We start from the raw sequence: 24,555 nt of genomic DNA, 5'->3' as shown, positions 1-24,555 counted from the left end.
CTGACCTAAAACGCACACATATTTTTAAAGCATGTGGCCAGACGAAAATAATGGTTGGAAGAAAATGATCTCATAACCATTTACATTTTCCGCAAATTTGAGCTGAAGCTGGATGGATGACCGTTTCCAATTCGTCTGACTTCCGTTACCTCAGGTAAAGTTTTAGACCCGGCCGTCTACATGGAGCTAGGAAAATCGATAGAAGTACATATTTATTTTACACAATAATCACTCGTACGCGGGAATTCTTAGTTCTATAAACATCATAAATAACCAGTTGAATTTATATGCCTGTAAAGTACATATGTCTATTTTATTTAAAAAACGTACCCGGGCCAAATGCGAAACTGGCCCCTGCCACTTAAACTGTAAATACTGGAGTCTTGTTCTGGATTATCAAGCTTCTAGCTAATGTGATCAAAATATAGTACTGTAACGGACCAGAGGAGATTGTAAGAGTTGCATTTAGCAACAAATGTACTTTCATTTTAGTTTTTAGCTCACCTGTCACATAGTGACAAGGTGAGCTTTTGTGATCACCCTTCGTCCGTCATCTGTGCATCAGTGCATCCGTGCGTGCGTCAACAATTTCTTGTCTGCACGATAGTGGTTTCATTTGTGATTTTATTTCAACAGGTTCATTTAATTGGAAGTTTTATTGAATCTAGGTTTTTGATTACCTCTCTTTATGGTACTCCTTGTTCTGTATGCAAAGAATCACTTTTTAGGTGAGAAATGCATGATTGAAATAGGTTAGAACATTTTACGTTCATGAAGGTGGTTATTATAGTATACTTTAGGGTCAATCTGACTAAAGTACTTGATCTTCTAAACGAAGATCTGAGAATGACCCATTCACATTCGTCTTCTGTATATTTTGGATTTCCAATATTGCTATTTTTATTTTCACACATATATTTTTATTTGAACCAACCAGACGACTTGTTCGAATGTCAAAGAGTAAATATAGCTATAGAGGCCCCCTGATTTGTGTTTCCACTTGTGCCTGCCTGTGTCTTGAATTATGCCTTAAGAGAAACCAGGAATTTTCTTTCACCATTGAAAAGTCTTGAAAGTTGCAGTATGACCTGAATTGTATTACCTTCATTTAAGAACAGCAGTTTAACAAACACACATTTAAAATAACAGTTTTTTTCTGATTTTTATTTTATATTTTTGTATGTGTGAAAGTTATGCTTTTAATTCGATGTAAAACACTAGAATGTTTTTACTCAGACACTATCTCAGAAAAATGTGCAAAAATGTCTGCTGTTTTTTGTCTTATTTTTAGATCTTAAAAACAACATATCGCTTCTGTGAAATATATGATATGTCAGTAGATATTACCATCTTTCTAACAGCTGATTAATATCCAAAGGGCAGGTAATGTTAGCAAGTTCGAATTCAGATAGAGTTATCTCTCTTTTGTGTAAGTTTAGTGATGAGTGGAAAGTACTAACAGCAACAGTGTTCATTGTTGGCATGAAAGATTTGAATATTAGTTACATAGGTGCACTATATATCTATGACTGACAAAAAAGTGAAAGTTGGTAATAAATAATTGTGAAATTCCATAATTATATATTATAGATTTTTTTTCATTTTAAAATGAGTTTAGATGCTTGTCTTTACTCAGACACTTTCGAGGATAAAAATTGGTAATAAAAAGTCAAAATCTCTTAATAATTCATTTTTACAAATTTGAGAGGACCACAGAAATTAGGAACAAGTTGCTGTAATGAAGGTACAGAGTTGATGATCTGGTTCTGTCAAGTTCAGAAAATACCTTTCTTCTTAAATCTCACAACAGCTCGGAATGTCCTTCTCTAATGAAGAAAGCATGTAAAAACTGAATATAAACAAAAGAACCATCCAAGGTTGAAATGCCAGGGTACGAATTGTGATCATATTCTATGTGGGATATAAGTCTGGAAAGGTCATAACTCCTGCCTGCAGAAGTCATTATTTTCAAAGTTCTGAGTCCGTATAACATAACAGTCATGGCCACAGTGATTGATGTGTAACTGTCTATACTTTTAACTGCTTTTTCTTGTTGAGTTTTGATACAGTGAATGGATTTACGCAAAGGCAGTTTTAAAACAAAGTACTGTTCATTTAAAAGCACTTAACACCTTCAAATGTTGAGCACCTGCCATTTTCACTTTTTGGAAAATTTCTTTCACTGTTCGCTAACAAGTGAATGATTTTTACAGAAGCAATTACCAGTACATTCGTTCTGGTGTAGATTTTGGACAAGACCTCATAGGAAGTCAGAATACAGACTGAGTGGGACTTTTTTTATCTAGTTTGACTGTCAGTAGTTTTTCCTAGTTTGGCTGTCATTGGTTTTACTTAGTTTGGCTGTCTAGTTTGGCTGTCAGTGGTGTAACCTAGTTTGGCTGTCAGTGGTTTTACCTGGTTTGACTGTCAATGGTTTTACCTAGTTTTGCTGTCAATTGTTTTACCTAGTTTGCCTGTCTAGTTTGGTTGTCAGTGGTTTTACCTAGTTTGGCTGTCAATTGTTTTACCTAGTTTGCCTGTCTAGTTTGGCTGTCAGTGGTCTTACCTAGTTTGGCTGTCAGTGGTTTTACCTAGTTTGCCTGTCAATGGTTTTACTTTGTTTGGCTGTCAATGCTTTTACCTAGTTTGACTGTCAATGGTTTTACCTAGTTCGGCTGTCAGTAGTTTTACCTAGTTTGGCTGTCAATGGTTTTACCTATCAATTGTTTTACCTAGTTTGGCTGTCAGTGGTTTTACTTATCAGTGGTTTTACCTATCAGTGGTTTTACCTAGTTTTGCTGTCAATGGTTTTACCTAGTTTGGCTGTCAATTGTTTTACCTAGTTTGCCAGTCTAGTTTGTTTGTCAGTGCTTTTATCTAGTTTGGGTGTCTGTGGTTTTACCTAGTTTGCCTGTCAATGGTTTTACCTGGTTTGCCTGTCTAGTTTAGTTGTCAATGGTTTACCTATTTTGGCTGTCAGTGGTGTTACCTAGTTTGTCTGTCAATGGTTTTACCTTGTTTGGCTGTCCGTGCTTTTACCTGGTTTGACTGTCAATGGTTTTACCTAGTTTGCCTATCAATGGTTTTACCTTGTTTGGCTGTCTGTGCTTTTACCTGATTTGACTGTCAATGGTTTTACCTAGTTTGCCTATCAATGGTTTTACCTGGTTTGACTGTCAATGCTTTTACCTGGTTTGACTGTCAATGCTTTTACCTAGTTTGCCTGTCAATGGTTTTACCTGGTTTGCCTGTCTAGTTTAGTTGTCAAAGGTTTACCTATTTTGGCTGTCAGTGGTGTTACCTAGTTTGTCTGTCAATGGTTTTACCTTGTTTGGCTGTCCGTGCTTTTACCTGGTTTGACTGTCAATGGTTTTACCTAGTTTGCCTATCAATGGTTTTACCTTGTTTGGCTGTCTGTGCTTTTACCTGATTTGACTGTCAATGGTTTTACCTAGTTTGCCTATCAATGGTTTTACCTTGTTTGGCTGTCTGTGCTTTTACCTGTTTTGACTGTCAATGGTTTTACTTAGTTTGCCTATCAATGGTTTTACCTTGTTTGGCTGTCCGTGCTTTTACCTGGTTTGACTGTCAATGGTTTTACCTAGTTTGCCTATCAATGGTTTTACCTTGTTTGGCTGTCTGTGCTTTTACCTGATTTGACTGTCAATGGTTTTACCTAGTTTGCCTATCAATGGTTTTACCTGGTTTGACTGTCAATGCTTTTACCTGGTTTGACTGTCAATGCTTTTACCTAGTTTGACTGTCAATGGTTTTACCTGGTTTGCCTGTCTAGTTTAGTTGTCAGTGGTTTACCTGTTTTGGCTGTCAGTGGTGTTACCTAGTTTGGCTGTAAATGGTTTTACTTTGTTTGTCCTTCAATGGTTTTACTTTGTTTGGCTGTCAATGCTTTTACCTGGTTTGACTGTCAATGGTTTTAGCAAGTTTGCCGGTCAATTGTTTTACCTGGTTTGACTGTCAATGGTTTTACTTTGTTTGTCCTTCAATGGTTTTACTTTGTTTGGCTGTCAATGCTTTTACCTGGTTTGACTGTCAATGGTTTCAGCAAGTTTGCCGGTCAATGGTTTTATCTGGTTTGACTGTCAATGCTTTTACCTGATTTGACTGGCAATGCTTTTACCTGGTTTGACTGTCAATAGTTTTACCTGGTTTGCCTGTCTAGTTTAGTTGTCAGTGGTTTACCTATTTTGGCTGTCAATGGTTTTACTTTGTTTGGCTGTCAGTGCTTTTACCTGGTTTGACTGTCATTGGTTTTACATAGTTTGCCTGTTAATGGATTTACCTAGTTTGACTGTCAATGGTTTTACCTGGTTTGCCTGTCTAGTTTAGTTGTCAGTGGTTTGCCTATTTTGGCTGTCAGTGGTGTTACATAGTTTGGCTGTCAATGGTTTTACCTGGTTTGCCTGTCTAGTTTAGTTGTCAGTGGTTTACCTATTTTGGCTGTCAGTGGTGTTACTTAGTTTGACTGTCAATGGTTTTACCTGGTTTGCCTGTCTAGTTTAGTTGTCAGTGGTTTACCTATTTAGGCTGTCAGTGGTGTTACCTAGTTTGGCTGTCAATGGTTTTACTTTGTTTGGCTGTCAATGCTTTTACCTAGTTTGCCTGTCAGTGGTTTTACCTAGTTTGACTGTCAATGGTTTTACCTGGTTTGCCTGTCTAGTTTAGTTGTCAGTGGTTTACCTATTTTGGCTGTCAGTGGTGTTTCATAGTTTGGCTGTCAGTGGTTTTACCTGGTTTGCCTGTCTAGTTTAATTGTCAGTGGTTTACCTATTTTGGCTGTCAGTGGTGTTACTTAGTTTGACTGTCAATGGTTTTACCTGGTTTGCCTGTCTAGTTTAGTTGTCAGGGGTTTACCTATTTAGGCTGTCAGTGGTGTTACCTAGTTTGGCTGACAATGGTTTTACTTTGTTTGGCTGTCAATGCTTTTACCTGGTTTGACTGTCAATGGTTTTACCTAGTTTGCCTGTCAATGGTTTTACCTGGTTTTGTGGTGAAGGCATATCTATTTTATTTAATTTTTCCTTCAAACACACATCGACATTTATTTGACACTTTTTATACACTTTAATTTAATACAAAAACACCATCATAATTTATATTCATTTTATTACTCCAAAACACAATTTATATTTATTCCACTTGGATTATTTTCCAACTATATCAAACATGTTTTAATCCAGTCATGTGTAGATGTTACCACTTTTCTATTTCTTACTTATATATCTTTTTCTAAATGACAAATAACTGCTTTTATATGCTGGCTTTAACAAAGGCAAACAATACACACAATGGAAGGAGCAGGCTCCTCTATACAAAGTTTAAATAGTACAAAGAGTGGAGCCTTATACAATGAGAGGAGTTTTCATTCATAGCTTATTGAATTAACATATATACATATACATATACAACAAAGGAGGAGCAGAATGCTCCGAAATCTAAATTTAGTTACAGAATAACAATATGCAAATATTATTCAGATAATCAAACACATAGTAATATTAAAGTCTTTGCGATATTCGCAACAGGTTTGCCTGTCTAGTTTAGTTGTCAGTGGTTTACCTATTTTGGCTGTCAGTGGTGTTACCTAATTTGACTGTCAATGGTTTTACTTTTTTTGGCTGTCAATGCTTTTACCTGGTTTGACTGTCAGTTGTTTTACCTAGTTTGGCTGTTAATGGCAAAGTTGTCATAGTACCTTAGTTGTGTCAGTGTGCTAATCGTAAATTTTGGCATTATCAGGCCTGGGATTTTTCAGGACTGGTACTGATTTCAGGCTTTTGATTGTCAGAATTTCCCTAATATAACTCTATTGAAAATGGGATTTCAGGCTTGAGATTGTAGATTTTCAGGCTTTTGATTCCTGACAGAATCCCAGGCCTGATTATGCTAATTTCTACCAGTGGACACAGTTATTATATGAATGAAAAATGGTTTGGAAAAAAAAAACTAACGCAAATACATTGTATCTAGGAGATTGAGGGCCTTAATCTTTAACCTGCTGGCAGCAATTGATTCTGCCTCTGCAACAAGGTTAATTAGTGCAGACCAAGATCAGCCTGCACAATCATGGTCTGCACTTTTCGCTGTTCAGTCAGTAAATTTTCAGTGAACACCCCGTCAAATAATAAACGGTACTATCCTAATTGAATGATGGACCAGTCCATTTTAGAAATTTAGCAGACTGAATGTTAAATGAGTGTAATTGTTCCATTTCAGAGATCAGACGCATGTAGATTGGACAAAGGCATGGAATGGCACCCTTAGAGAGATGATTACTTACATCAAAGACAACCATACTACAGGTGTCTCTTGGAATCCACAGGTTAGATAGCTAATTATGCTTGCCTACACCAAAGAAAATCTTGATCTCTTCAACCTGTACTCATAGAATTTAGACCACTCACATTTAGTTAGTGTTTCATTGAAATCACAGACTGGATAGTGTTTCAGTGAAATTCACACTAGATAGTGTTTCAGTGAAATTTACACTAGATAGTGTTTCAGTTAATTCACAGAGTAGATAGTGTTTCAGTGAAATTCACAGGCTAGGTTATGTTTCAGTGAAACCCACATAGTAGACAATGTTCTAGTTAAGTTTGCAGGCTACATAGTGTTTCAGTGAAACAGACATAGATAAAGTGGCTTAGAATTTGATCTATTTCAATCTGTTTATGTCCCGGCTTGGCTACTGGTTCTTGTTGCAGCACAATAAATATGGAATTGATTACAGCCTGATTTTATGTGTGTTCTATCTCTTGGAAGTTGCAAGCAAATACATTTTACCTGGAATTTTATCTTTTCACATTAAAACAGTTCTGTTAATTGCATGTAAAATACTTTCATCTTTTCTGACACTGAAAGGTTTACTTTAAATTAATATTGAATGTTTTAAACACTTCCCCCCACCTCTTATGTGTTTACTTAAAGTGTTTTATGTTATTGTGTTCTTAATGACACACAGGTTATGATTTACAGTCCAACTTTATTTGCTGGAACTTGAATGGATTGAACACCTTCCTTTTCCTGAACCCAGCATAGGGTTACAGCAAAATCCCTATATAATACATAGTGTTGTATGTCACATTGCTCGAATAATACGGATGGCTGAAACCATTGATTGTTGCCTCTGGTTCAGATAACTATTTATTGCAGAAACAATCAAAGGAAAGAATTATTATGTCCTCTTTTGAAAATGAGGGATATATTGCTTTGATCATGCCGATCTGTATGTTTATTGGTAGACCTTTTAGTTTCCCCATCTAAAACTAAAGAATTCTTGGTCACACAATTATCAAACTTCCTAGGATGACTGCCTGGGGTCAGTAGATGAGCTATATATTTTTGGGGGCCAATAGGTCAAAAGTCAAGGTTACAGTGGCATCATGACTGAAGAAGGTTTCTGCTCAATAATTAAAGAACACTTTAACTAACAGTTGTTCAACTTTATAGGATGTTTGCCAGTGGACATTAGGTGTAATGGCCCTTTGAAATGTTATTTTTAGCTGTATGAATAACTATTGCAACAGGCTAATTCAGTTTTCAAGGGACCTAGCCCAAACAAATGGATATGCATTGCTATTAAGTTAACTTGGGCATATTTTCAGGATATCAAGGTACTACCATATGATCAAGTGATGCCCATACACCCTCTGCCATATCTACCAAAACAAATTTGTTTCTTGTAAAGTCATGTTCTACCATCCACCAGTTTATACAACCCCATACAATTTATAGAATAAAAAAAAAACATTAAAATTATTATTTTTTTAGTTATGTCTGAAGAATGTAATTGTGGAACCCACGTGTTGCAGTACATCAGCATGCTGCAGTTATATTTGTTGTTGGTTTCCTTGCTTTATAATTTATCTTCATTTTATCCACTTAAAAGATTAAAAGCTACAATTCATTCCAAAATTTCTATAATAACTACATCTCAGACTTGGCACTTGGCTAGGGTTTTAAGGGCGTAAAATATACACAATAAAATAATATTTGTCTGAATTATTTTACTCAGATACTAACATTGTAATTCCTCACATTCTTTTCACAATAAAAATCTGGAAATGCAATAAATTATATCATTTTTGTGCTGAAAAATTGTTCATCACAGTTGAATTGATGCTGTTGTGTATACTTGTAATCAGCTGAGCTTACCAAAAGATTTACGGAAATTACAGGCAAAGATTTCTTTTCTTTTTTCCACACAAAAAATTGTGATCGGAATTGTTAATCATGATACTATTTGGAAACCTTGAATACGTCTTTTTTTATATGTCTGAGAGTATGTGTTTACAGTAATAGTAATCCAGAAATCATTGGTTTAATTGAAAATGCAGCAATGAAAATTCCATATTTTATCCAGCGGTGCTTAACTAGCATGGATAATCAGACTTACAGCTCTAACAATATGACTGGACAAATTGGTCATATACTTACAACTATATCTTTGATGTAATATAGTTTGTTTGCTAATTTTGTTTGCTTTAACTGTGTAAAACAGGATAGTCAACTATATTAAGTTTGTTTAAAGTCACACTGGCATAAACATTCACTATGCAAAATAAAAAAGTGGAAAACGAAAATGTTGCAAGCTCGGTTTGATTGAGCCTGTTCATGGATGGTAGTGGAAATGCATGCTACCATCCACACCCTCTAGCCCCGGGTTGAGCAGAATTCAACATATACACATGTTAGTACTAGGATATGATTTAGAGACATCCGCAGATGTATTCATAGGGTTGTACAGAATGCAATTCCATGAAAAGCGAAGTATGGTTCCCAGATAAAATAATGGCTTTGCCCTAAACGAGAAAACAATAGGCAGAACTTAATAAACTGGAATTTAGAAAGGGGATCTGTGGTTATGGAGCCTGCATATCACAGAAACTGCCAAAAGACAAAATTAAAAAGCAGGCTTCATATCCAAGGGGTGGTTTAACAATAAACAAAGCTTTTACAAAGTATTGGAACCACACAAGCCAAAATGTTCAAGCTGAAAAATTAAACAGTACACTAACACAACATAAATGTCATGCTGAACGATCTGAAGAGATCAGATATAGGCAACATATCCTTGGCAAGACTTAGATCACTAGCTCAAATGTCTAGGTCACAGTAAAGGGTTAAATCTAAACATTTTATTGACAGAACACATATTTCTTTTCCCTAACATAGCATAGCTAGGGCATTTGTGTCCTGTGGACAATTTGGACAATTGTCTAGATCTCTTCCTGGGCAAACTATCTTACAGTGCCAGATCTGTGAGAGATCTTTGGTCCTTCTGAAAATAAATTCTGGGTTTACATTATCACAAAAGCATTATTTGAAAGTACATAGGGAAAAGTCTTTAACCTGTCAGTTTACATAATTTCTTCTGCAGAAAAGAAGCCTCTGGATTAATTCTCAAGTTTAATTTATTTTGACAGGTTTTTGTTATCTACAAATTAAAAGTGAAGTATAATAACCAGTCTGTGAAATCAGGATCAAGTAGATGATTGCAACATGGAACAAACATTTTATGAAAGCTTTTGGGTAATCCTGATGCAAACCAGCAGGTGAAGTTATCTTCAAAATTCATTTTTGTATTGAAAAAAAGCAAAAGAAGTCAAAGAAAATTATATCATAACAGCGTGCAATAGTTGCTGTGACTGCGATGATGAAAATTCCTGGAAAGTTCTTCATTGTTGAGGAACTTGTATGTTTGTACCTTAATCTACAAGGAATAATTATAATATACAGGCACCTGCTCATGCTCATTGAGTTATGTTTGCATTTTCTTATTTTCAGTACTTTGAATTACAGTTAAACCTGTATTTAGTGTGCAAGGTGGTGACATAATGTAGTTGCTGTAGCCAAGTGGCTGTTTAAGTCAGTTGGACATTGGAACAGAATGTCAATATGGGAAGATTGCTGACTAGCTGCTTATGGCAAGTGCCTGCATGATAATGTGATAATTGCAGCCTTTGCGTTACTATACCACTGGGTAGACTGAAATTGTTTTTAGCTCACCTGTCACCAAGTGACAAGGTGAGCTTTTGTGATCGCGCGGTGTCCGTCGTCCGTGCATCCGTAAACTTTTGCTTGTGACAACTCTAGAGGTCACATTTTTTGTGGGATCTTTATGAAAATTGGTCAGAATGTTCATCTTGATGATATCTAGGTCAAGTTCGAAACTGGGTCACGTGCCGTCAAAAACTAGGTCAGTAGGTCTAAAAATAGAAAAACCTTGTGACCTCTCTAGAGGCCATATATTTCACAAGATCTTCATGAAAATTGGTTAGAATGTTCACCTTGATGATATCTAGGTCAAGTTCAAAACTGGGTCACCTGCCATCAAAAACTAGGTCAGTAGGTCTAAAAATAGAAAAACCTTGTGACCTCTCTAGAGGCCATATATTTCCCAAGATCTTCATGAAAATTGGTCAGAACGTTCACCTTGATGATATCTAGGTCAAGTTCGAAACTGGGTCACGTGCCATCAAAAACTAGGTCAGAAGGTCAGATAATAGTAAAACCTTGTGACCTCTCTAAAGGCCATATTTTTCATGGGATCTATATGAAAGTTGGTCTGAATGTTCATCTTGATGATACCTAGGTCAAGTTCGAAACTGGGTTACGTGTGATCAAAAACTAGGTCAGTAGGTCTAAAAATAGAAAAACCTTGTGACCTCTCTAGAGGACATATATTTCATGAAATCTTCATGAAAATTGGTCAGAATGTTCACCTTGATGATATCTGGGTCAGGTTTGAAAGTGGGTCATGTGCCATCAAAAACTAGGTCAGTAGGTCAAATAATAGAAAAACCTTGTGACCTGTCTAGAGGTCATATTTTTCATGGGATCTGTATGAAAGTTGGTCTGAATGTTTATCTTGATGATATCTAGGTCAGATCCGAATCAGGGTCATGTGCGGTTAAAAACTAGGTCAGTAGGTCTAAAAATAGAAAAACCTTGTGACCTCTCTAGAGGCCATACTTATAAATGGATCTCCATAAAAATTGGTCAGAATGTTCATTTTGATGATATCTAGGTCAGGTTCGAAAGTGGATCACCTGCCGTCAAAAACTAGGTCAGTAAGTCTAAAAATAGAAAAACCTTGTGACCTCTCTAGAGGCCATATATTTCACAAGATCTTCATGAAAATTGGTCAGAACGTTCACCTTGATGATATCTAGGTCAAGTTCGAAACTGGGTCACGTGCCATCAAAAACTAGGTTAGTAGGTCAAATAATAGAAAAACCTTGTGACCTCTCTAAAGGCCATATTTTTCATGGGATCTGTATGAAAGTTGGTCTGAATGTTTAACTTGATGATATATAGGTCAAGTTTGAAAATGGGTTACGTGCGGTCATAAACTAGGTCAGTAGGTCTAAAAATAGAAAAACCTTGTAACCTCTCTAGAGGCCATATATTTCATGAAATCTTCATGAAAATTGGTCAGAATGTTCACCTTGATGATATCTAGGTCAAGTTCGAAAGTGGGTCATGTGCCATCAAAAACTAGGTCAGTAGGTCAAATAATAGAAAAACCTTGTGACCTCTCTAGAGGCCATATTTTTCATGGGATCTGTATGAAAGTTGGTCTGAATGTTTATGTTGATGATATCTAGGTCAAGTTCGAAACAGGGTCATGTGCGGTCAAAAACTAGGTCAGTAGGTCTAAAAATAGAAAAACCTTGTGACCTCTCTAGAGGCCATACTTGTAAATGGATCTCCATAAAAATTGGTCAGAATGTTCATCTTGATGATATCTAGGTCAAGTTTGAAAGTGGGTCACGTGCCTTCAAAGATAGGTCAGTAGGTCAAATAATGAAAAAACGTTGCGACCTCTCTAGAGGCCATATTTTTCATGGGATCTGTATGAAAGTTGGTCTGAATGTTTATCTTGATGATATATAGGTCACGTTTGAAACTGAGTCAACTGCGATCAAAAACTAGGTCAGTAGGTCTTGAAATATAAAAACCTTGTGACCTCTCTAGAGGCCATACCCTTGAATGGATCTTCATGAAAATTGGTCAGAATTTTTATCTTGATAATATCTGGGTCAAGTTCAAAACTGGGTCACATGAGCTCAAAAACTAGGTCACTATGTCAAATAATAGAAAAAAACGACGTCATACTCAAAACTGGGTCATGTGGGAAGAGGTGAGCGATTCAGGACCATCATGGTCCTCTTGTTGCTATACAGAGTTGTTTTGCCATTTGATCTGGGTATTCCATAACATTAAAGTCTGTAAATAGATACTTTGGAAGCATAGAATGCAACCAAGCAAAATAACTCGATATGATTGAGTCTGTTGATGAAATGTTATGGAAAGTGCAACACCCCTCGGGCTCCCTACCACTGGCTTGAGCGGAACTCTATTACATAAATTGTGAATGAACTGCATGATCCATAAGAACCAGAAAATATAACAACACTCAATTCAGTTATTTTTAAGGCCTTTTAATTGCTTTCTCTTGACAAATAAACAGTACCATTTTTAGCTCACCTGTCACAAAGTGACAAGGTGAGCTTTTGTGATCGCGCGGTGTCCGTCGTCCGTGCGTGCGTCCGTAAACTTTTGGTTGTGACCACTCTAGAGGTCACATTTTTCATGGGATCTTTATGAAAGTTGGTCAGAATGTTCATCTTGATGATATCTAGGTCAAGTTCGAAACTGGGTCACGTGCCATCAAAAACTAGGTCAGTAGGTCTAAAAATAGAAAAACCTTGTGACCTCTCTAGAGGCCATATATTTCACAAGATCTTCATGAAAATTGGTTAGAATGTTCACCTTGATGATATCTAGGTCAAGATCGAAACTGGGTCACGTGCCTTCAAAAACTAGGTCAGTAGGTCTAAAAATAGAAAAACCTTGTGATCTCTCTAGAGGCCATATATTTCACAAGATCTTCATGAAAATTGGTCAGAATGTTCACCTTGATGACATCTAGGTCAATTTCGAAACTCGGTCACGTGCCGTCGAAAACTAGGTCAGTAGGTCAAATAATAGAAAAACCTTGTGACCTCTCTAAAGGCCATATTTTTCATGGGATCTGTATGAAAGTTGGTCTAAATGTTCATCTTGATATCTAGGTCAAGTTCGAAACTGGGTTACGTGTGATCAAAAACTAGGTCAGTAGGTCTAAAAATAGAAAAACCTTGTGACCTCTCTAGAGGCCATATATTTCATGACATCTTCATGAAAATTGGTCAGAATGTTCACCTTGATGATATCTAGGTCAAGTTTGAAAGTGGGTCACGTGCCATCAAAAACTAGGTCAGTAGGTCAAATAATAGAAAAACCTTGTGACGTCTCTAGAGGCCATATTTTTCATGGGATCTGTATGAAAGTTGGTCTGAATATTCATCTTGATGATATCTAGGTCAAGTTCGAAAGTGGGTCACGTGCCATCAAAAACTAGGTCAGTAGGTCAAATAATAGAAAAACCTTGTGACCTCTTTAAAGGCCATATTTTTCATTGGATCTGTATGAAAATTGGTCTGAATGTTCATCTTGATGATATATAGGTCAAGTTCAAAACTGGGTCACGTGCCATAAAAAACTAGGTCAGTAGGTCAAATAATAAAAAACCTTGTGACCTCTCTAGAGGCCATACTTTTCATGGGATCTGTATGAAAGTTGGTCTGAATGTTCATCTTGATGATATCTGGGTCAAGTTTGAAACTGAGTCAACTGCAGTCAAAAACTAGGTCAGTAGGTCTAAAATTATTAAAATCTTTTGACCCCCCTAGAGGCCATATTTTTCAATGGATCTTCATGAAAATTGATCTGAATGTTCACCTTGATGATATCTAGATCAGTTTCGAAACTGGGTCATGTGCGGTCAAAAACTAGGCCAGTAGGTATAAAAATAGAAAAACCTTGTGACCTCTCTAGAGGCCATATTTTTCATGAGATCTTCATGAAAATTAGTAAGAATGTTCACCTTGATGATATCTAGGTAAAGTTCAAAACAGGGTCACGTACCTTCGAAAACTAGGTCAATAGGTCAAATAATAGAAAAACCTTGTGACCTCTTTAGAGACCATATTTTTCAATGGATCTTCATGCAAATTGGTCAGAATTTTTATCTTGATAATATCTAGGTCAAGTTCAAAACTGGGTCACATGAGCTCAAGAACTAGGTCACTATGTCAAATAATAGAAAAAACGATGTCATACTCAAAACTGGGTCATGTGGGAAGAGGTGAGCGATTCAGGACCATCATGGTCCTCTTGTTATTACATGGTTCTAAAGATGTCTGGGATAGTGTTAGGAGGTTTGGAAATTTTTAGAATAACTTAATATGTTTAGAATTAATAATCTGAAAATGATTTTGACAAAAAGTTGGTAAAATATCAATATTGACTTTTATTAGTCTTCCACTATTGTTTCACCAGAGGAGACCATCAGTCTGTAAGTCACACAAAGTAGGGGCCTGTGATAACCTGTTTTTCATAAAACTTGGTGCATAGATAGATGGCAGTATATATGGAAAATATGCATATCCATTTATTTTTATTGCCATGGCAAAAGATGCAGTGGCAGCAAATAGTCCAAAAATATGACAGAAATGTGGATTCAGCAGTAACTTAAACAGTACGAGAATTTTTTTTTCATATAATTTGGTAAAGGGGTAGAAGACAATGTGGAAAACATGCACATTGGTTTATTTTCTCTGTTTTTTGTCTGTTTGTCCCTGTCTCTCATAAATTGTGGATTCTGTTACAGCTTTGGAATTACATGTCTGCATTGTTTCATGAAATATGGGACATAAATAGGGTATTTGGTGAATATTCAGGTTCTTCTAATTATGTTTTGGTATAGAAATGTGTGGTTGCTGATGCAGCAAATATGACAATGCCTGTTTTGGTAGTCCATATTTCAGAAACATTTTTTTCCTTGGGGGATTATAAACTGTGAAAAAACATTTTTAGTTCCGCATTAGGTTTTGTGTTGGTGTCACACCGTAGAAAAAAGTTTTTAGTGCAAGATGAGACAGTAACCATTGCATGTATTTGATTGAAGCTTCACACAAAGCTTCCTAGTCATCAGACTTCTGTATATCTTGGTTGATTTTATATAAACACTGGCCCCTTTTTGTTTAGAAAATTGGAGTAAAGTTTTGTGTGCAACTGACTGTCAAACTGTTAAAGTGTCAGACTGATTGTATCAAATTGAAACTAATATTCTTGCATAAAAACTACTTTTTTCACTGGATCCGCCCATGTATTAACGGGAGAAAAATCGTGTGCAAACAAGGCAATTCACGTGCTGTTAATACCCGATTTTTATTTTTGAAATGCTTTCCCAGGGACATATATGTAATTCTGCGCAGATTGACATCTGGTATCTGCGTCTTGTTTCTTTCATAAAAACCTCTTCTGGAAGCATTAAAGATGCAATCTAAACCATAGAATGTTTTACTGTATCAGTAACTAACGCCAAATGCGCTGCCCCCAACATTGTTCGTACTCGTTTCTTCCCTTGTTTACTCCCCTTTTAGAACCCGCTGTCAATTCAGATTTTGTAGACAACCGTGAATGTTAAAAAATCGTGTGTTTACCTGGGTGATTCTTTGTTTTTAGGTATCATATTTATGATTTTGGTAAGTATCAGTCGGTATGTTTTTATCTAATTTCTCGAAGAATTTATATAAACAGCTTGGAAACTTTACACTACGTTCGTACTCATCGGTACTCCAACTGCATGTCCGTACTCAAAGTAACTCGAATGTAAAGTTATTATTCTTGAAATTGTGATCGAGTCCACCAGATTGTGAAATGATATGAACAATTATTGGTAATTTATGTTTGTAATAATGAGAGATAAAAAAAATCAGTTAAAAACCTTCAGGATGTGCTTTTGATAGTGTTGTTTATTTCCGGGCCCTGGATACAGATATTTAAAACATGTTTACCGTTTCCAAGAACAACAGGAATGGTAAATAAGAAATGTAACTGAATTGTCAAGTCATCACATATGAAAACAATACATAAATCGTCGTGAAATATTTTTTTATGCAAGAATAGCGACAATACATGTTTGTTTGTCGAGGTCACAAACATATCCCGCGGGCTTCTGCAGACGTTAATACACAAAAAAAACGTGTATTATTCCTACAACAATGCTTCCCACTGACACAGCCAACAAACCTGCTGGAATAACCAGGTTAGATAACTCTTGCTTGAATATCATACAAATTGTGGCTTTTTCCTTGTAGAACATTTAACAACTATATGGGAAACTAATAACATGATGCTTCCCAGTCAACAAATCTACAGAAATATACAAGTTAGGTAACTCTTTAAATAGTTGAATTTAAAGTACAGATTCTCTAAAAGTTTTGCATTCAACTAAAAATCATACTGTTTTTCAGTAACAGATATATACCGGATTGAATATATAAATTTTTAGTATTTTTAAGAGTTATACCCTTTATAAAACTGTCAATAATGGGAAATAACTGAAAAAAATAAGAATGATAGAGTTATGTTCCTTGTACATTGCACTTCCTTGCATGAAATGTCCTCGATCATTGTATGCAAAATGAATAAATTCCCTACAGTAGTTGAAGAGTTATGCTCTGGACAAGAAAATTGGATGAAGGAGGGTAGAAGAACCCTGAACATTTTGGATTTCTTAAAATTATGGACTTTGATTACAATATAATTGATGTCTTCTGCACATGTTTATCATTTTAGTTGCTTAATTCCAAGTCAAAACATTTAAAACCTCATTGCCAATAAAACTTCATACTTAACAGCAACTGTGTATAAAGTTTTCAAAATACATTTCAACTTCAGAAACCAGATTCATTCTACAATCCTCAGGTTATCTTCAATCATTTGTTAAAGTCAATTAACGCAGCTGAAAGATAGAAATGCTAGGAAAAAACTGATTCTTGCAAAAAATGGAACAATTGGTAGTATGAACAGATAAGAGATTAGTTTTACTGTTCGGAATAAGGTTTTTGATGGGTTCCTCAAATGTTCAAACATTTCACTCTACATTGTAGTTAGAATCTTAGTTGAAAAATTTAGTACTAAAAACTTAAAACATTTTGATGATCGAGGAGAATTCAAGTGGGAGCTGATGGCAAAAAGACAGAGATTTGAATTTGTACTGTTGATTATGTTTTACATTTATGTCTTTTGACACTACCTGAGTTACTGTCATTTAACTTGATATAAGTAGTAACTTGATATAAGTAGAGAACTTCTGTGGCTGTGTGGTTAATCTTTACCTAGCTAACTTTTTAAAGGGAGTGATCTATCCAGGCCGCAGGTATATTGGAATACAACAAGAAGTGTAGCACATGGGGACTGGGTGATTTCACGTGACTTTTTACCGATATGCGATTGGCTAATCGCATTTATGGAACGCCGTTTTTGCAATATAGCTGGCACTCTATATGATATATAGAGAAATGTTTGTGACCTGAATTCCTCATTCATTATTTCATATAATTTATTCAAACTTTCAGCAGTGATCAATATTGATACCTAATTGTGCATTAGGGATTTCTTCTGAATTGCTCTTAAATTTCCTGGATTATGGTCCGGTGTTGTCTTGCTCTATATTTCAACGAAGTCCAGGTGAAGGCATGAATCACATTTGTGATAGCTCTAGTAAAGTATTTCAAAAGTCAAGGAATTGACCAGTTGAGCTTAAAGTTATGTTTTACATGAAAGGGAAATATACTAGTAGTTTTTTTTTGCTCAAAACAATAACTTTCAGAATTAAGAAATACATATATCATAGATCTACTTGTATATCATGTAGAATTGAGTAATATTTCCTATATCAAAGCGTAATGGTATAATAAATAATCAAGCGCGTACGTTATTCACTAATAAGTTACTTTTTAGGCTGAGGGGACACACATACATCCGTAACAATTTCTGGTCTGTATAACTCCTGGCCGCAGGAAATCTTTTGACTTGTTTAATTTGGGCAGACCATTTATCATTCCAAGGGGTGTTCACAGAAAATTAACTGACTGAATAGAAAACTGCGCAGCCTGATCTTGGTCTGCACTGGTTGCAAAGGCAGAGTCACTTACCACCGGCAAGCCAATATTGTTCTTTTCAGATCACTGCAGGTTTGAAACCTTCTTTGGATGTAGAAGTCAACTATAACTGTCTAGCTGGCTTGCAAAATGTTGGTGGAGACCAAGGGGTGGAGGGGCATACCTTGTGAAATACTTAACATAAATAAGTAGATATATGTCATAACAGATGAACAGAATGGATATTTTTAACTCTTAAGGTAAGGGTTTCTGATGCCCAGTTGTCAGGGTCACTGCAGACTTTGAAACACTTGACATAAACCTATCTGGGTTTTACCCTAAGTCCTACAATAGATGGAAAGGGTAACGGTTTCAGTGGTGACGAGTCTCTGCCGAGTTCCCACAAAAATAGTTGGCCAAGTACAGAATATTCCTCATCTTCAACTACTACCAGTAATGGATTTTAATTCAAGCATACATATTTATACAAAAATGATAATAGCACTATTTTCTTAAGGAAATATATCTGAAAAATGTATAACAATAAACAGAAAGGACCTCTTGACTTTTTAAATGAGAACAGCAAGGAAGAGTACCACTTTAACCTTTACCCTGCTAAATTTCTAAAATGGACAGGTCCATCATTCAATTAGGGCAGTACCATTTATCATTTGAAGGGGTGTTCACTAAAAATTTACTGACTGAATAGTGAACAGTGCAGACCATGATCAGACTGCTCGGATGTGCCGCCTGAATTGGGTCTGCATTGATCGCAAAGGCTGAATCATGTTTATTTACTATGTCATATAGTCCTGGTGTAGTAGTTTATTTGAATCACAGAACAAAAGAATTTGATTTTTATCCCATTTTACAGAAGAAAAAAGAAATAATTTGTGAATCTACCATATAAATGCACTGTGTTTTGATGTCATTTAAAGCATAAGGGTCATCTTACACCGTAGGGTATCTCGGACTGGTGAAGACACCAGAAAATTCTGTTTGCTAGACCAGAATACTTTAATATGGAGTTAAAAATCCAGCTGTATTGCAGATGGTCAATGTTTTTCCTTACGACCTAATTTGACTTAGAACCCAACCCAACAACACAAACAACAAAGTGCACACCCTATAAACGACTGTATTTCCCCCCTTCCTCTTGCGAGTGATCAAAACAATTAACAGACACGTAAAAGGTAAGAATCGTCTTCAAATTCATTATTTGGCTTTACACTGTATGTGTATTTAAATTAAGCGGTAAGACTGACATGAATATGTGTATATGGTGATATAATAGATGAAACTGACAAGTAATGTTTAAAAACAGTTGACTGATCCAGTGCTCCAGCTAGGATTAAAAAAGGGCAGGGTGCTGGCACTGAAAAGGCCACTTCTGGGGTGGTGTTCGGTCCGGGACCGTGCTCCCCCGGGAAAAAAATATAACTGGTCCATGCATACAGTGCATTTTAACATAATTTAGGCATGGAATATTGCATAATTTAGGCATGTTTTTTTGGCACACTTTAGGTATGGTCTTTTAATAAGCTATGTCTGTCATCTCTAATGCACCTATTTATTAACTAAAAATTCTGCTGTTTGTATTTTACTTGGCATTGATTTTCAACTTGTCACATTTCTTTGTAATTGCATACTGAATAACAATATCTATGTGTTTAGGCCTATTTTACTTGTTACAATTTCAGTGACACATCTTCTCCATGTAGGCTACTTGATATTTATAAATTTATACGTGCAACATATTATATACAGAAAATAAAGTTTAAACTTCCACTTAAATAAATGAAATGAGGCAAAGTTTTTAACTTACAACAGTCTAAAAGCAAGTTTAGCACTTGTAATAGGCATATTCCGGGTATCCAAAATTTTATATCCGGATATGGTTACACTTTTTAGCTCACCTGAGCACGAAGTGCTCAAAGGTGAGCTTTAGTGATCACCCTGTGTCCGGCGTCCGTCGTCGTCCGTCGTCCGTCTGTCCGTCCGTCGTCAACAATTTGACTGTTAACACTCTAGAGGTCACATTTTTGACCCAATCTTAATGAAACTTGGTCAGAATGTTACCCTCAATAAAATCTTGGACGAGTTCGATATTGGGTCATCTGGGATCAAAAACTAGGTCATCAGGTCAAATCAAAGGAAAAGCTTGTTAACACTCTAGAGGTGACATTTTTGGCCCAATCTTAATGAAACTTGGTCAGAATGTTACCCTCAATAAAATCTTGGACGAGTTCTATATTGGATCATCTGGGATCAAAAACTAGGTCATCAGGTCAGATCAAAGGAAAAGCTTGTTAACACTCTAGAGGTCACATTTTTGGCCCGATCTTAATGAAACTTGGTCAGAATGTTACCCTCAATAAAATCTTAGACGAGTTCGATATTGGGTCATCTGGGGTCAAAAACTAGGTCATAAGGTCAAATCAACAAAAAAGCTTGTTAACACTCTAGAGGTCACAATTTTGGCCCAATCTTAATGAAACTTGGTCAGGATGTTACCCTCAATAAAATTTTGGACGAGTTGGATATTGGGTCATCTGGGGTCAAAAACTAGGTCACCAGGTCAAATCAAAGGAAAAGCTTGTTAACACTCTAGAGGTCACATTTTTGGCCCAGTCTTAATGAAACTTGGTCAGAATGTTACCCTTAATAAAATCTTGGACGAGTTCGATATTTGGTTATCTGGGTTCATAAACTAGGTCACCAGGTCAAATCAAAGGAAAAGCTTGTTAACACTGTAGAAGCCGCATTTATGACTGTATCTTCATGAAACTTGGTCAGATTGTTAATATTGATGATCTTAAAGTCCAGTTTGAATCTGGGTCATGTAGGATAAAAAACTAGGTCACCAAGCCAAATCAAATGAAAAGCTAGTTTACATTGTAGAGGCCACATTTATGACCATATCTTAATGAAACTTGGTCAAAATGTTAATCTTGATGATCTATAGCTCAATTTCAAATCTGGGTTAGGTGGGGTCAAAAACTAGGTCACTAGGTCATATCAAAGGAAAAGCTTGTTAACACTCTAGAGGCCACATTTATGACTATATCTTCATGAAACTTAGTCAGAATGTTAAACTTGATGATCTTTAGGACAAATTTGAATCTGCGTCATGTCGGGTCAAAAACTAGGTCACCAGGTCAAATCAAAGGAAAAGCTAATTAACACTGTAGAGGCCACATTTATGACCATATCTTAATGAAACTTGGTCAGAATGTTAATCTTGATGATCTTTAGGTCAGGTTTAAATCTGGGTCAGATGGAGTCAAAAACTAGGTCACTAGGTCATATCAAAGGAAAAGCTTGTTAACACTCTAGAGGCCACATTTATGACTGTATCTTCATGAAACTTAGTCAGAATGTTAAACTTGATGGTCTTTAGGTCAAGTTCGAATCTGGGTCATGTCGGGTCAAAAACTAGGTCACGGGGGTCAAATAAAAGGAATAGCTAGTTAACACTTTAGAGGCCACATTTATGACCATATCTTAATGAAACTTGGTCAGAATGTTAATCTTGATGATCTATAGGTCAAGTTTAAATCTGGGTCAGGTGTGTTAAAAAACTAGGTCACTAGGTCAAATCAAAGGAAAAGCTTGTTAACACTCTAGAGGCCACATTTATGACTGTATCTTCTTGAAACTTAATCAGAATGTTAATCTTGGTGATCTTTAGGTCAAGTTTAAATCTGGGTCATGTGGGGGCAAAAACTAGGTCACCTGGTCAAATCAAAGGAAAAGCTAGTTAACACTTTAGAGGCTACATTTATGACCATATCTTAATGAAACTTGGTCAGAATGTTGATCTTGATGATCTTTAGGTCAATAGGTCAGGTGAGCGATACAGGGCCTTCATGGCCCTCTTGTTTCTAAAAGTCGTCGAATGTCCAGTTTAAACAATATTTTTGAAAAATTATTATGATGCAAAGACAGTTTAACAGCATTTTACAGTATCTGACATTAAAGTGTACCCTGTCATTACATCTTAGTAAACTAATTTCAAAGAAATCTTCATGAAAAATCGGCAATTTCACCAAGCAGACGACAACCTACTTTCGATTTCAAAAACTTGTAAAACGATAAAATCAAAATATTTTCCTATCTAAATTTGATTGTGATCGATTTTTAGCTGATCTGATTTTTTGAAAAAAAAATGATGAGTTATTGTCATCACTTGAGCGGTTGTCGGCGTCGGCGTCTGCGTTGGCATCTGCGTCGGCATTGCCTGGTTAAGTTTTATGTTTAGGTCAGCTTTTCTCCTAAGCTATCAAAGCTATTGCTTTGAAACTTGGAATACTTGTTCACCATCATAAGCTGACCCTGTATAGCAAGAAACATAACTCCATCTTGCTTTTTGCAAGATTTATGGCCCCTTTTGTACTTAGAAAATATCAGATTTCTTGGTTAAGTTTTATGTTTAGGTCAACTTTTCTCCTAAACTATCAAAGCTATTGCTTTGAAACTTGGAATACTTGTTCACCATCATAAGCAGACCCTGTACATCAAGAAACATAACTCCATCTTGCTTTTTGCAAGATTTATTGCCCCTTTTGGACTTAGAAAATCAGTTTTCTTGGTTAAGTTTTATGTTTAGGTCAGCTTTTATCCTAAACTATCAAAGCTATTGCTTTAAAACTTGCAACACTTGTTCACCATCATAAGTTGACCCTGTATAGCAAGAAACATAACTCCGTCCTGCTTTTTGCAAGATTTATGGCCCCTTTTGGACTTAGAAAATATCAGATTTCTTGGTTAAGTTTTATGTTTAGGTCAACTTTTTCTCTTAAACTATCAAAGCTATTGCTTTGAAACTTGCAACACTTGTTCACCATCATAAGCTGACCCTGTACAGCAAGCAACATAACTCCATCCTGCTTTTTGCAATAATTATTGCCCCTTTTGGACTTAGAAAATCATTTTCTTGGTTGAGTATTATGTTTAAGTCAACTTTTCTCATAAACTATCAAAGCTATTGCTTTAAAACTTGCAACAGTTTTTCACCATCATAAGTGGACACTGTACATCAAGAAACATAACTCTATCCTGCTTTTTGCAAGAATGATGGCCCTTTTTAGACTTAGAAAATCATGGGTAGGACAATATTTCTATTACACAAAAAAAATCAGATGAGCGTCAGCACCCGCAAGGCGGTGCTCTTGTTATTAATTAGATTTAAATGTCTGTTGTCTGGACTTAAGTTTCAGTTGTGTATAAAGGGGTATTTACGACTATATTACCGAAAACGAAAGTACACTTTGACAGGTGGCGCAAAATGATAATGATTTCAGACTGGTTTTCAAACTGTTTTAACACTAAGTTCAGTGATTTTAATGCTAGTGGAGCAGTCTAAAATATCATGGTCTGCCTCAGGCACGATTACAGCAGGTAATTGTTTAATTGTTTGCTAATTATGTCAATGCCCCCCGGCGTGTATCACTCGATAAAAAGGAGCAATAAAGCAGTGTATTATAACCACTGAGGCAAAAAAGGGAAGTTTGGCCAAAAAAAGAAATGAATGGTTGCAAAACGGGCAGGGTGCCTGGCAGGGCAACAAGGCGGAACGAATTTCGGAACGGGCGATGCGCCCTGCTGTAAATAGCTAGCTGGAGCACTGTGATCACACTCACTGCATGAAAATTCACTCGACCCAGTCACGAAACTGATGAATATCACGCCAAATTGATTTGTAATCCAATTATCCATGATGTTTTCTGTAATAAGTGTGCATACTCCATAAATATATGTAAATAAAATGTTTCGTTTCTGTTGCGTTTTTGAATGAAATTAATTTTTATCTAGTCGGTGAAAAACATTAACTGTATGCCGACTTGCCAAATTTGATATTTGATCTGAATGCGTATTTGCGAGTGATACTGTATTTAATCTAGCGGGTACAATAGGCGATTTATGTCCTTAAAAGGCGTAAATGAAATACAAAATATGCATACAAAATTGTTTCTTTTGATCAGTCGTCATCTTTATAATGTCATTTAATGTCGAACCCCCGTGCGATGCTTGTACTAATCCATTGGGGGTGGGGTGGAGAGTCTGTGACTCGCTATCCTACTTAATTAAATAATTAATTGAATGCTTCAGCGTCATTTACATGCAAGTGTTCAGTATTGGTTTTGCACACAATCATATACTATCATAAAATACAAATTAGGAAGTGAATGTATACACAAGGTCCCTACTATGTCTTGCAAGAAATTAACCGTCGATTCCATATGCATGGAAATCAGACGAAGAAATGTTACCTTACGATTTCAAAATATCGAGACAGGAGAGGACTATAGGTTGACCCCCGTCTGTCTGTCCGTCTGCAACAAAATGATCCTCTGATTTAAAAAAAAAAACAACAACTATTTCACCCGCAAGTATCCTGCACATTGACGTATTAGTAAATCAGTCAACAAGATTCAAAAGTAGTACAAAATAGTTGAATGGCCTAATGGTTTAACTGCCCGATTCCCCCTTCCTCAATAATAAAATAAACATGTTATCGTTACAAACACAGCCGTCG

At 36.1% G+C, this 24,555-nt stretch overlaps 1 protein-coding gene across 1 annotated transcript in view; it reads left to right on the top strand.

Annotated features, from left to right (window-relative positions):
• Positions 1–24,555, top strand: part of LOC123540797 (adenylyl cyclase-associated protein 1-like) — a 119,580-nt gene that overhangs the window by 59,922 nt on the left and 35,103 nt on the right. Inside the window, exon 8 of the mRNA XM_053527339.1 lies at positions 6,235–6,340. Coding sequence (XP_053383314.1) covers positions 6,235–6,340 — 106 coding nt within the window. The remainder of the gene's footprint in view (positions 1–6,234; positions 6,341–24,555) is intronic.

This window comes from Mercenaria mercenaria, chromosome 16 (assembly GCF_021730395.1).
Source record: "Mercenaria mercenaria strain notata chromosome 16, MADL_Memer_1, whole genome shotgun sequence".
NCBI classification, from domain to species: domain Eukaryota; kingdom Metazoa; phylum Mollusca; class Bivalvia; order Venerida; family Veneridae; genus Mercenaria; species Mercenaria mercenaria.
This window is presented reverse-complemented; position numbering and strand designations above follow the sequence as displayed.